At 24.8% G+C, this 14,158-nt stretch overlaps 2 protein-coding genes across 3 annotated transcripts in view; one reads left to right on the top strand and one right to left on the bottom strand.

Annotated features, from left to right (window-relative positions):
• Positions 1-1,444: 1,444 nt before the first annotated feature.
• Positions 1,445-5,347, top strand: LOC111623289 (ATP synthase mitochondrial F1 complex assembly factor 1-like). Its single transcript, XM_023365810.1, has 5 exons — positions 1,445-1,458; positions 1,800-1,923; positions 2,027-2,093; positions 3,269-3,309; positions 5,101-5,347. Exons 1-5 carry the CDS (start codon positions 1,445-1,447, stop codon positions 5,254-5,256), a joined length of 402 nt encoding a protein of 133 aa, XP_023221578.1. The 3' UTR covers positions 5,257-5,347.
• Positions 5,348-8,937: 3,590 nt separating this feature from the next.
• Positions 8,938-14,158, bottom strand: part of LOC111623311 — a 17,048-nt gene continuing 11,827 nt past the window's right edge. For both annotated transcript variants that reach the window (XM_023365839.1, XM_023365840.1), the window contains exon 5: positions 8,938-9,588. In XM_023365839.1, the coding sequence (XP_023221607.1) occupies positions 8,983-9,588 (606 nt within the window). In that variant the 3' untranslated portion in view covers positions 8,938-8,982. The remainder of the gene's footprint in view (positions 9,589-14,158) is intronic.

The following is a 14,158-nucleotide window of genomic DNA, read 5'->3' as shown; positions in this document are numbered from 1 at the left end:
CTTTTGTTCTCTTTAAGATCTGGCAAGAATATCACAAGAACAGAAAAGGGATTTCAGCTGTAATTCCAGTAAGAATTTCATTATTTTCTAAATTTATGGATGCTAGACTTGAATTTCCAATTATTTAAAAACTTTTTTAAACTTCTATCAGTTATCTAACCTAATCAAATAACCGATATTAAAATAAGATTTATTTTAATAATGATAATAATGATGTTGAAAAATATTTTGAATTAATTATTTCACTTTAACTTTTATATAATAAAAAGCCTTGCCATTGAATTCCAGATCAATATAAGTTTTAAGTAAAACCGTATATTAGAATAAGAAAGCTTTTAAATATTGTCAAAATTAATAACCTTAAGAAGATACAGATGTTTTTGCTCATTCATCTATAATGTTGTAAATTTTGTAATACTTTTAATCTTATTCCTTGAGCTGTTTAAACATATTTTAGTATCATAAACTTTATAATCATCAGTTTTTTTGTCATATTTTATTTAATGTTTTGTTACAAAATGAAATTATAATATCCTCCTTCCTTTTATTTTAAACTGAGGCTTATTTACTGAATTCTTTATTAATGCTATTTGTTTTATTACTCTGTAATTTTAAATATTATTTTTAACTTAAGCTCCATAAAATTTAATATTTGCATTTTGCTTCATTGCTACAATTAAAGCAATAAAGCAAATGAATCTATGCAGTATAAATTTGTTAACATGAATTCATTTATGCAAATGCAAAGAATATACTAGTATATGAATGAGATTATAGAAGATATTCAGATTTTATTTACAGGTCTTCAGGCCAGCGTCCAAACACGTTCATTAAGCTGTGCTTTAAACTGATAGTTTTATAGCTTTTGCAATTAAATATCTTAAGGAAAGAAAAATGATTACATGCATATTAAAGAATAATAAAATAAGATTAACAAATTGTAGAAACACAAACAAAAAAATATATAATGGTAACTTAACATGTAAATACAACAGAAAATTTAGGACAATTATCAGCCTACAAGAAGATTGTCATATAGGTGTGTCATCAAAGGTTTTTGGTTCCTGATTTTCAGTATGTGTTAAGGCTAGTCTTATTTTTTGGAATTTTTAAATTTTTAAAACAAAACTCAATAGCTCTTTTTAGAAATTAGAATCATTTAACTTGTTATTTGATACATTTGTAAACACAAAGAAAGAAAGAGAGATGGGGAGTCAGGTAACCAAGACTTCAAAGAAAAAAAAGCAAGCTGTCACATTCAAATCTCCAGATGAGGAGGAATCAACTGAAAACCTTCAATATTACCACTCACTCATTGTATGTCAAAACAACTCCCAAAAGAGATAGGAAAGAATGTTATTTATTTATTTATTTTTGAAATTCCAATGACTTGGATATTTATGCTATGGATGTACTTTCAAATCTCTGTTTCTCAACCCATAACATGATTGCAACCATGTAAATTGCAAATTGTAAACTGATATAAGTAGTTAAATTAAATTTGGTTTAAAAAAAAAAGAAAATAAGCCTTCCTTCCTATCTTCTTCCTTTTGGAATGTTCATGTATTTGTTCACAAAAAGTAAAAGCCCTCACATATGTCATCCTAACTTGCAAACAGGCTATCTCAACCTTCAAGTTAGTGCATCATACTGTATAATAATATTTTCAGCTCAAACAAATAATTCACATAATTAATGATTTTTAAATCTGAAAAAATTTTGAATAAAATATGATTNCAAAGAGCTTATTCAATTGAAATATCATTTAATGTATAAATTAATGTACTATACAGTATTTATTTATTTATCATTTATTATTATTTTCAGTTTCTTTTTCCACTTCCAAGAAAAGATGGTTATGAGTTTGTAGTCAGTCAGTTTTTGAATCATGAATGCCATTTTACATTTTTAATTAATTTCCAGGTAATGAAAAAAATATATTTCATAATTTCTTAATTTTCTAACTACTGTATAATAAAAATAATTTAATAATGTAATATTAATAATTATTTAATAAAATATATAGGCTTACAAAGAAAATGCTCCAGAATGTCTCAGAATAATACATTATCCTGATTTTCAGAAAGAAAAAGGTAAAACTTTTTAAATGTTAATAAATAAATATTTTAATAAAACATGACTTTTTCAATTTAATTTCTATAATGTTACTGAATTTATTTTAATGTTAATTATTTAAAGTAAATTTAAATTTAGTAATATATTATTAATTTTAATACAGTTGGGTCTCCATATCTGCAGGATCTATTCTCATAGACAAGGCCATCAAGAGAGATGATAGAGCTGGGGATTTTCCCCTGGCTGAGAGAAAAGTTGGGTGCTTGTAGTGGTTCCTATCTGTACTTGTAGTGGTTTAATTTAAATAACATTAAAATTAATGTTATTTTTACTAAAAAAAACTAAAATCATTAAGACTGCTTTGTATTAATAAAGCAGCATTCTATGTATTTCATTTGTTCCAAAAAAAATGACAAATGGATCTTGCTCTTGGGTTCCACACAAGCTCTCAATGATCAAGTTCATAGATTTGTGTTGTTACAATGGTTGCAAAATTTATTATACTAAAAATTTGGCTATGGCTCTGAATGATGGTAGGGTATGCATATCTTGTTTTTCAGTGAATATCAACAATGTAGAATGGTTTGTGACTGATATATGTTGTACAGTAAAACCTGTTCAAAATGGAAACATGCCAAACTGGAAAATATATTCAGTACTGTGTGATTTCAGTTTACACAGATTTTACTGTGTCTGGTAATACTCTAATGCATCTTTATTCTTAATTATGTAAAAAAATTTTGATACAGTATTTTCAGAAACATGGTCTAAAATACTACTCATTATTATAAACAGAATTAAAATTTTTTAAAACATATTTAACATTTTTTTACTAATTGTCAATGATTGTATAAGTGTTTAGGCATATTAGAAAACATTTGGGGCTATTTGGACCAGATTTATGCAGTATTCACATTTTTTTGAGAATTATTGACATGTAATTTTTGTGAACATGGAGACTTGATTGTAAACATATATTTTCATAAAACTCTTATGTGATTTAATATAATATTTTGAACTTCCAAATTTATAATTGTTATTTTGTAAAAAGAAATTTTTTCACTCTTTCCAATCTGTAAATGTTGAGGTGTAAAGAAACTTTATTTAATATTTAAAGTTTTTCTGTAAAGTTTAAATAATAACAAATTTTAAAAATATATAAGTAAATATATAACTTTTATCTTTTTTTAAGGAATTGTTCTTATGCATGGAGAATTTGATGATCAGAACTTAGTAAGTTAAATTTATTAAAGTGTTTTAAAACTAATCTTTTTAAATTACAGTATTATATGTTATGTTTTATTTTTTACATATCAAGAATATTAATTTTATATTGCTTATAATGAATATGAAAGTAAAATAATATTGGAAATAATCAATTTTTTTATAATTTTATAGTTAAATATAATAATATTGTTGGGCTGCAATTTGAAAAAAATTGTAGACCTAGAAACTCCCATTGTTATTCTTCTGTCCCTTCTTAATCTCGAGAATGGTGTTAGATAGATGAAAGTCAAAACCAGATATGGAAAGTTAGCGGCAGATGGCCCTGATTAACTATATACAAACTTTCGGTTTGGACCAGGATTCACATTATTTCAATTCAAAAATTTTACACTGAATGGAGTTAGATAGATGACTGGTACAACTTTATTGCTAACAGTAAAAGTATGATTTACAAGGATAAGGCACTACCGAAAAAATTGAGAACATTGTGATGAAAAATTTCATCCTAGTATTGTGGCAATGTCAAAATAAATAATTGTTTGTTTAAAATTAAATTCAACTAGACTCATCAAAACTAACCTATAGGCAAACTTTTGAAAAATATGGAATTAATTTTCACTTATTTCCATATTTTTAAAACTAAAATTTATTCAATAATCACTTTATAATCAGTTGGTTATTTTGTATTAGAGTAACAAAAATTAACTTTATTGTTAACTTAACCCTGTTATAAACAGTGCTGAAAGTCCAAAGAATCATATTATGATATATTAACTACATTTATAGTTAAGAATCTTTTAACACAATTTATTAACTATAATTGTAGTTAATAGTGTGAACATAGAAAAGGATTGGAAAATTAAGTTTATTGGACTGAAATTGTTAAAACACTTTGTAAAATTTGCTTTTAAAAATAGAAAACAAAAACCATGGTTGTAAGTCATTATGATTTTAAATATGTATGTAAATTATAGTAGTTATAAAAAGTGTTTAAGGAAAAATTTTAATTGTATACAAAAAAGTTGTAAAATGTGAATGTAAGAATGTTAGATAATAAGTATTAGTGTAGGTTGGTGTTCCTTAAATGAAATAGTTTTTATTTGTATAAACTCTGTTAAAAATTCCTTAAGTTGCATTGTACTGATGAGGAGATATATTGTTTTTCAAAATGTATTTACAATTAAGAAATTCATTTGTATTATAGAGAATTTTTTGTTGATTTATGCTTCTATAAAAATCAGATGACGAAAAACTGTTCTTTAGATGTTAATCTAAATTATACTTATTTAGTAAATAAATAAATACAGTCGATCCCCCTATAAGATCATTGATTTTTCCGTTTTATCTGAATTACATGTTGTACGAGTCACTTAGATTTTACAAATATGTGAGCCGTTCACAGCCCGGCACACGTATTTGTAAAATCTAAGTGACTCGTACAACATGTAATTCAGATAAAACGGAAAAATCAATGATCTTATAGGGGGATCGACTGTATACCCAATTGTTTATTTGGAAGAGTAAAATAGGGCAGTTTTGAATATTATAAATCTGTTTCTGCATTTACTTTTCTTTAGTATTTTAAAAATTATTAATTAGAACTGTTAAGCTTATAATTTAAATTAACTAAAATTAAAATTGAACACCAAATCTGGCAAAAAGTTTTATAAACTAAGTTAGAGAGTATTTATTTTGGCTAAATTTCAATCTTAAGTTTATTCTGTATTGTATAAAAAAATGAAATATGATCATATTTCATATATCAATATATATGATATTTAAATTTGACTTTTACAGAATGTTCAAGAAGCTCAATTTCTTGCAAATCAGTTACAGTTATATTATGGAGGAAATAATGAAAACAAGACAAAATTGTTAGAAATATTTAATAAATCTCCTGAAAACTTCAAACATATGCACTTAATAAAGGAAGTAGAAGTAATTGGAACATAATCTCTGTTCACTGTTAATTTAAATCTAAATGGAATGTATTATATATCTTTTAGATAAATAAAGTAATTTATAATTTTAAATAGAACTGCTAATCTACACATTATTTTATATTATAAGTTTTATATATTTACAGTGAAATTCTTTTTACTTTAAGTTTTTATTTTAATGATCCTTTATAAGCTTACAAAATTTCAATTTTCTATTGTAGTTAGACAGTTGAAACTTTGAAGTTTAATCTTAAGTGTGTTCACCTAAAATATATGTTTATAAAATTAAACAATATGAAAATTAACTACTCACCACACCTATATAACAATCACATACACTGAACCAATTTACGGTGTGGTACAATCGACTAACAAGTGCAAAAACAAACGTTTTCAAACCCCTTCAAACCCGTTCAAAAACGTTTGTTTTTGTACTTGTTAGTCGATCGTACCACACCGTAAATTGGTTCAGTGTATGTGATTAAACAATATGAATACAGGGCCTTCCAAAAAGAATTCTACCATTTTAAATTATTATCTGAGAACGTTGTAATGTAATGTATATTACATTATTAGAAGACTATCCAAGTTTTACATTTACTCATTACAAGTTTTCAATATATGCACATCCTGTTACACAGCACACATCAACCAATACTCAAATTCTTCGTACACTCACTACAGCACATCCATTGTCATTCCTCCCAAAGTTGCCAGAATTTCTGCAGCACCATAGCTATATTCTGCAGTCCCTCCAGCTTACTTATGATGTGCAATGGTGAATGATTCCAACTTTTCAAACTGCAGAAAAANATACAGTCGATCCCCCTATAAGATCATTGATTTTTCCGTTTTATCTGAATTACATGTTGTACGAGTCACTTAGATTTTACAAATATGTGAGCCGTTCACAGCCCGGCACACGTATTTGTAAAATCTAAGTGACTCGTACAACATGTAATTCAGATAAAACGGAAAAATCAATGATCTTATAGGGGGATCGACTGTATACCCAATTGTTTATTTGGAAGAGTAAAATAGGGCAGTTTTGAATATTATAAATCTGTTTCTGCATTTACTTTTCTTTAGTATTTTAAAAATTATTAATTAGAACTGTTAAGCTTATAATTTAAATTAACTAAAATTAAAATTGAACACCAAATCTGGCAAAAAGTTTTATAAACTAAGTTAGAGAGTATTTATTTTGGCTAAATTTCAATCTTAAGTTTATTCTGTATTGTATAAAAAAATGAAATATGATCATATTTCATATATCAATATATATGATATTTAAATTTGACTTTTACAGAATGTTCAAGAAGCTCAATTTCTTGCAAATCAGTTACAGTTATATTATGGAGGAAATAATGAAAACAAGACAAAATTGTTAGAAATATTTAATAAATCTCCTGAAAACTTCAAACATATGCACTTAATAAAGGAAGTAGAAGTAATTGGAACATAATCTCTGTTCACTGTTAATTTAAATCTAAATGGAATGTATTATATATCTTTTAGATAAATAAAGTAATTTATAATTTTAAATAGAACTGCTAATCTACACATTATTTTATATTATAAGTTTTATATATTTACAGTGAAATTCTTTTTACTTTAAGTTTTTATTTTAATGATCCTTTATAAGCTTACAAAATTTCAATTTTCTATTGTAGTTAGACAGTTGAAACTTTGAAGTTTAATCTTAAGTGTGTTCACCTAAAATATATGTTTATAAAATTAAACAATATGAAAATTAACTACTCACCACACCTATATAACAATCACATACACTGAACCAATTTACGGTGTGGTACAATCGACTAACAAGTGCAAAAACAAACGTTTTCAAACCCCTTCAAACCCGTTCAAAAACGTTTGTTTTTGTACTTGTTAGTCGATCGTACCACACCGTAAATTGGTTCAGTGTATGTGATTAAACAATATGAATACAGGGCCTTCCAAAAAGAATTCTACCATTTTAAATTATTATCTGAGAACGTTGTAATGTAATGTATATTACATTATTAGAAGACTATCCAAGTTTTACATTTACTCATTACAAGTTTTCAATATATGCACATCCTGTTACACAGCACACATCAACCAATACTCAAATTCTTCGTACACTCACTACAGCACATCCATTGTCATTCCTCCCAAAGTTGCCAGAATTTCTGCAGCACCATAGCTATATTCTGCAGTCCCTCCAGCTTACTTATGATGTGCAATGGTGAATGATTCCAACTTTTCAAACTGCAGAAAAAACAAATGCCTTCTTTATTGCAGATTTGCCATTTTCTTTTACAGTACTTCCTAGAGATAGTAACAAGACATTTGAATGAGGGTGGCAGATGAAACTCTGACAGTTGCTCTATCAATTGGTGTATGTTGCATAGTTCTCAGATAATAATTAACACAGTTACAATAATTTAAAATGGTAGAATTTATTTTGGAAGACCTTAAATTAAAATAATAGGTGCTAAGTGCTCTAGCATAAATAAAGAAGTTAAAAATTAAAAAATATTTTTCAATAACTGAAATTCTTTTTATTGATATGTACATTTTACAGAATTTTACATTACAAATAAAAGTATATAACAATATTAAAAAAATTACAAAAAAATATCGCGATATTATTTTTAAAAAATTCTTAATTATAAAAAAATTTCAACTGAAATATTTCTTTAACCATTATATAATATTTAAATCATTAATTATATTATTGTTAATATATCAAATAAGCAAAATCATAGTTTATTCAGCAAAATGTCTACATCCTTCATCAGAAGCCCTTGGGTTTTATCTGATGTTTTCATCAACAATTTTGCCTATTAGTTATTAAATACAAAATAATAACAAAATAAATCCATTTAAAATTCACTGCCATGTGGCTTTACATGTAGATTTATTGTTTAATTTTAAATATTAATTGAATAATTATTGTAGGATAATTTTACAAATCACTGCATTAAAAAAACTTTTTTTTAGATTTCTAATTCATATTATGATACTTAATACATTATTATTGTTATTACTGTCAGTCCTGTTAAATATTATCTATTACTTTAATATGGAAATTTAAGTTAAATTGTATTTTCCAACAAGATTGTTGAATGAAAATTTGGTAGTTATAGATATAAATATAAGTCATTGCACAACTTTGGAACTTGCAAAGTTTGACAAAAGATGATATGTTAACTGCTTACCCAGCAAATAAATTCATAGTTCAGTTAATAATTTGCTCAATTTTAGATCAAAAATAATCAGGCTGATATATATCTTTGGGTAATTTGGTAGTTATTTAATAGTACATCAAACTTACTTGGATTTTCAAAAATTTTTAACAGAGAAGAACAATAATACAATAACAATGTTTATAAAAAGCATTGGTCTATTGTGTTTTGATTTAAATATTAGAAATTTTATATCAGCTGTTTTAAAATATCATTGATTATATTTTTGATTATTAACTAATATACTTAATTGTTTTTTTTAACTAAAGTAATATTAATACTTGTTACTAAAAAATTTCATAAGGATAAAATCATTTAATACTTAAACATTAATTTGATTTAATTTCATAATTTTGTCTTCATTATATTTTTATTTTCTTTTATTAAATTATGAAGCCATATGTGGAAAATAATAAATTTGATGTATTAACAACTAAAACTATGATTTTTGCTTTTAGTACTTTGGGCTAATTGTTATGGCCAAACAATTTGCCCATCCACAAACATCACTTGCCAAGTTTTTGTAGAAAACTTTGTTGTGGTGCTGTTGTAGTAGTTGAGAAAGAAATCTCATCTAAATGTTCTGAACTTTTTGTTATTGTCTCATTTTTAATTAATGAAGTAGTATTAAGAATATCTGGCTCAGGTGAAATATCATAGGGGCCAAGACAACATTTTATTACCGGCAGCATTTTCTTGCATCTTTTTTTCCCAACATGTCTGCATTCAAAACTTTTGTAAGTGTTGTGTGAATCTGGATGATCATTCATTTTGAATTGGCAACATTTTTTAAAATGTTTTAATTTACTTTTACTCCAAAATTCACAAGTTTCTTGGTATTCTTTCTCACAGAAAGTAACTCTAGTGACATTTAATTCAGTAGATTTATTTACTTCTTCTTTTGGTATTTCTGTAGTGACATTTAAAATAAATTCATCATGAATATTTGTTATGTTTTCTATTTCAAGTGTTGTATTAATAGAATCTGTTACATTAAATTCTATGGTCAAATTAGTTTTGTTTAGAATATTATTGAACTCATCACTAACATCTTCTACTATTATTGCAGGATTATCATCTAAATTACTTGTATTCTTCTTAATTTTATCTCTCTATATAAAAAAAGAAAGTCTTAATAAATAAATAAATTAATATTATATTGCAATATAAAAAAAATTATAATATTAAAAACACTAAAACTTGATTTGAATAAATAGTTAATAATAGAAATTTTGATGTCAAGACAGATGTATTGCATAGGATTCTTGTATTATTAAGAAGGATCACACTTTTCAAACTGATTTTTTCTGCAGGCATTAAGAATATTTCTGTTTGATTAGATCCACATTAGGATGGCTAGTGATAAGGATAGCGCACCAAACAATCTAACATAATATCTTAGGTTCCAGCCTGAATCTCTCCAAAGAGCAGGCCTTTAAACTTTGGCCATCTAGCTTTCAAGAAATCTTAGTTATAATCTGATTGAAATTTAGGACTGATATTGTTTCCTATCTTTTACCCACGATAACACATTTTTTAGTTCAATCTACTCTTAATGAGCAAAATTCAGACCAAGTTTATACTGTATACCATAGTTTACTGATAATTTATAAGAAAAATCTAATCCAATCTGAAATTTTATTATAAGAACAGACTGATAATATAGTAAGAAATAAAAAAAAAACGAATTTTTAAATCTAAAAAGTGTATGAGCATTGTGCAAAAAATTACCATGAATAATTATTTTATTTAAAAATATATAAATACAGTAGATCCTTGCATAACACAACATGATTAATGTTTCTCCATAAGAAAATATTGGTTCACATAGCATGATGCTTTATATTCTGGTATATGTGACTCAAGAATGGGTGGGTGTAACTGGGCAACATTATGTTCAAGTAAAAGATTTGTAGTTATATTTGTTATTTTACATTTTCATTATTATTAATTTAATTGTTTTTATTAATTTTGTAAAATATTTTACAAAAAAGGCATTTTATAAAATTATACTAACAGATAGATGAACTTTTTGTGTTTGTAATGTGAAAAGGGACTATGTGAAGACTTCAAGAAAGGTTTTTCCAATATATTTATTTACAAATAATTTTAAAATAAATTCATTTTTGATTTGATTGTTATGCTTTATATACAGGTATATGAACTCAGTTAAAATGAATTATAAATTTATATTGTAATAATTAAAATATATGTTCTTCGTCATTAATGATATGTTTTTATTAATTCATTTTAATATTTTCAATGTATTGCAACAGTAATTGACATTCTTTACCTTATATTTGGGTTTTTTTTCTATTGTAATGAAGTAAAAATGCATATTTACTGTATCCAACATAAATTTAAAAATTTGTATCAAATCTTATATTTTAGATTATTTGAAATATTAAACCTTAAATTATACTGGATTATTTTTGAGATAAATGGTCAAAACCTTTAAAGTCCTTTAATATATGTTAAAGTAATCTGAAAATAGCTTTTAAAAAACCAAAAACATTTGTTAAACAAATATACTGTATTACTGAATTTTAAAGTATTTTTTAACATTTATTTGTTGAAATAATTTTACTAGTTGCATCAAAATGCATATTAAACTAATTACATTTTTATGGAGTATGTTATGTACAGTTATTACAGAATTATAGTATATGAAAATATTTTTAAAAATAGCAATGTATACTTATAAAATAAAAATTATTTATCTCTACAATTGAGCCTGCTTTTATTGAACTAACTTGATTAAAATTAATTTATATTAATGTAAACATATTTTATATTTTTCACGAATATAATCAGAATATAATTTTAAACTTAAAAAAAATAAATAATTATTTTTAATGTATTGAAACATGTTTACATTTTAATCCTTCTTTATTGGTAAAGATAAATCACATCATCATACTTTTGACCCTTCTTTAACTATGATCTTCTTCAAAGCTATTAAACTTTTAAACTTTTAAACTTAGATTCATTTGATTTAATAATTCTGAATTCAAAAATTTTTTATTATTATTTAAGTATTATTTTTAGAGGATAATATCCCTAAAGATGAGTCAAATTCAAAAGAACTAGGAAAATTTGTGATAAGCATGATAATGCAACTTATCATGCTTTATCACTTTTCTTTGATAAAGCAAAATTTGAGAGGTTCTATAATAAATTTGAGATTTATAAAATTATAAACAAATAATTCTTTGTTTCAGAATATTTAATTACTTTTTTTAATAAAAATAAGGCAGTATTATATATTTTTTTGTTTTTGGATACACTGCCCTGTCAGCACAACAAGTAAGAAGGATTTTTTCTGTGCACATTGTAGGTTTGGCCAAGCTCACAATTGGCAGCTAGATAGTGAGGAATGGTTCCAACATATCTGGGAAAATTACTCAAAAATTCTTGAGATTTTTCAAAAGACTTCAGATTCAATTCTAGTCCCTTAGAGTGTAGGCTGACACTTTACTACCTTAGCCATTGAACCAGCAGTTTTGTATATTATAAAAATGCCTGATATTTATTATATTAACGTCTTATGTATAGGCTGATTCAAAATTCAGGTATATCTTTGTTAACTGATATTTTGACCAACCATAGATACAACATTTTAAACATTAACAGCTGAATAAACTTTCAGTGTGGTTATGGAATTTGTTAAAATGTTGTTTCCCATTTGAACATCATTTCAGAATGTATTTATTTTGTCAGTTTTTAATGTATTGCATAGGATTCTTGTATTATTAAGAAGGATCACACTTTTCAAACTGATTTTTTCTGCAGGCATTAAGAATATTTCTGTTTGATTAGATCCACATTAGGATGGCTAGTGATAAGGATAGCGCACCAAACAATCTAACATAATATCTTAGGTTCCAGCCTGAATCTCTCCAAAGAGCAGGCCTTTAAACTTTGGCCATCTAGCTTTCAAGAAATCTTAGTTATAATCTGATTGAAATTTAGGACTGATATTGTTTCCTATCTTTTACCAACGATAACACATTTTTTAGTTCAATCTACTCTTAATGAGCAAAATTCAGACCAAGTTTATACTGTATACCATAGTTTACTGATAATTTATAAGAAAAATCTAATCCAATCTGAAATTTTATTATAAGAACAGACTGATAATATAGTAAGAAATAAAAAAAAAACGAATTTTTAAATCTAAAAAGTGTATGAGCATTGTGCAAAAAATTACCATGAATAATTATTTTATTTAAAAATATATAAATACAGTAGATCCTTGCATAACACAACATGATTAATGTTTCTCCATAAGAAAATATTGGTTCACATAGCATGATGCTTTATATTCTGGTATATGTGACTCAAGAATGGGTGGGTGTAACTGGGCAACATTATGTTCAAGTAAAAGATTTGTAGTTATATTTGTTATTTTACATTTTCATTATTATTAATTTAATTGTTTTTATTAATTTTGTAAAATATTTTACAAAAAAGGCATTTTATAAAATTATACTAACAGATAGATGAACTTTTTGTGTTTGTAATGTGAAAAGGGACTATGTGAAGACTTCAAGAAAGGTTTTTCCAATATATTTATTTACAAATAATTTTAAAATAAATTCATTTTTGATTTGATTGTTATGCTTTATATACAGGTATATGAACTCAGTTAAAATGAATTATAAATTTATATTGTAATAATTAAAATATATGTTCTTCGTCATTAATGATATGTTTTTATTAATTCATTTTAATATTTTCAATGTATTGCAACAGTAATTGACATTCTTTACCTTATATTTGGGTTTTTTTTCTATTGTAATGAAGTAAAAATGCATATTTACTGTATCCAACATAAATTTAAAAATTTGTATCAAATCTTATATTTTAGATTATTTGAAATATTAAACCTTAAATTATACTGGATTATTTTTGAGATAAATGGTCAAAACCTTTAAAGTCCTTTAATATATGTTAAAGTAATCTGAAAATAGCTTTTAAAAAACCAAAAACATTTGTTAAACAAATATACTGTATTACTGAATTTTAAAGTATTTTTTAACATTTATTTGTTGAAATAATTTTACTAGTTGCATCAAAATGCATATTAAACTAATTACATTTTTATGGAGTATGTTATGTACAGTTATTACAGAATTATAGTATATGAAAATATTTTTAAAAATAGCAATGTATACTTATAAAATAAAAATTATTTATCTCTACAATTGAGCCTGCTTTTATTGAACTAACTTGATTAAAATTAATTTATATTAATGTAAACATATTTTATATTTTTCACGAATATAATCAGAATATAATTTTAAACTTAATAAAAAATAAATAATTATTTTTAATGTATTGAAACATGTTTACATTTTAATCCTTCTTTATTGGAAAAGATAAATCACATCATCATACTTTTGACCCTTCTTTAACTATGATCTTCTTCAAAGCTATTAAACTTTTAAACTTTTAAACTTAGATTCATTTGATTTAATAATTCTGAATTCAAAAATTTTTTATTATTATTTAAGTATTATTTTTAGAGGATAATATCCCTAAAGATGAGTCAAATTCAAAAGAACTAGGAAAATTTGTGATAAGCATGATAATGCAACTTATCATGCTTTATCACTTTTCTTTGATAAAGCAAAATTTGAGAGGTTCTATAATAAATTTGAGATTTATAAAATTATAAAC

Source organism: Centruroides sculpturatus, unplaced genomic scaffold (genome assembly GCF_000671375.1).
Source record: "Centruroides sculpturatus isolate CEXI.00-Female unplaced genomic scaffold, Cexi_2.0 scaffold123, whole genome shotgun sequence".
In the NCBI taxonomy this organism is placed as follows: Eukaryota; Metazoa; Arthropoda; class Arachnida; order Scorpiones; family Buthidae; genus Centruroides; species Centruroides sculpturatus.
Note: the sequence above shows the minus strand (reverse complement) of the source record. Positions and strands in the feature narration are given on the sequence as shown.

Bases quoted from the DNA above. Each gene is read 5' to 3' on its own strand.
- LOC111623289 (XM_023365810.1), top strand. The intron at 1,924-2,026 runs GTAATGAAAAAA...TAAAATATATAG, and splicing joins CATTTTTAATTAATTTCCAG to GCTTACAAAGAAAATGCTCC. The intron at 3,310-5,100 runs GTAAGTTAAATT...TGACTTTTACAG, and splicing joins AATTTGATGATCAGAACTTA to AATGTTCAAGAAGCTCAATT.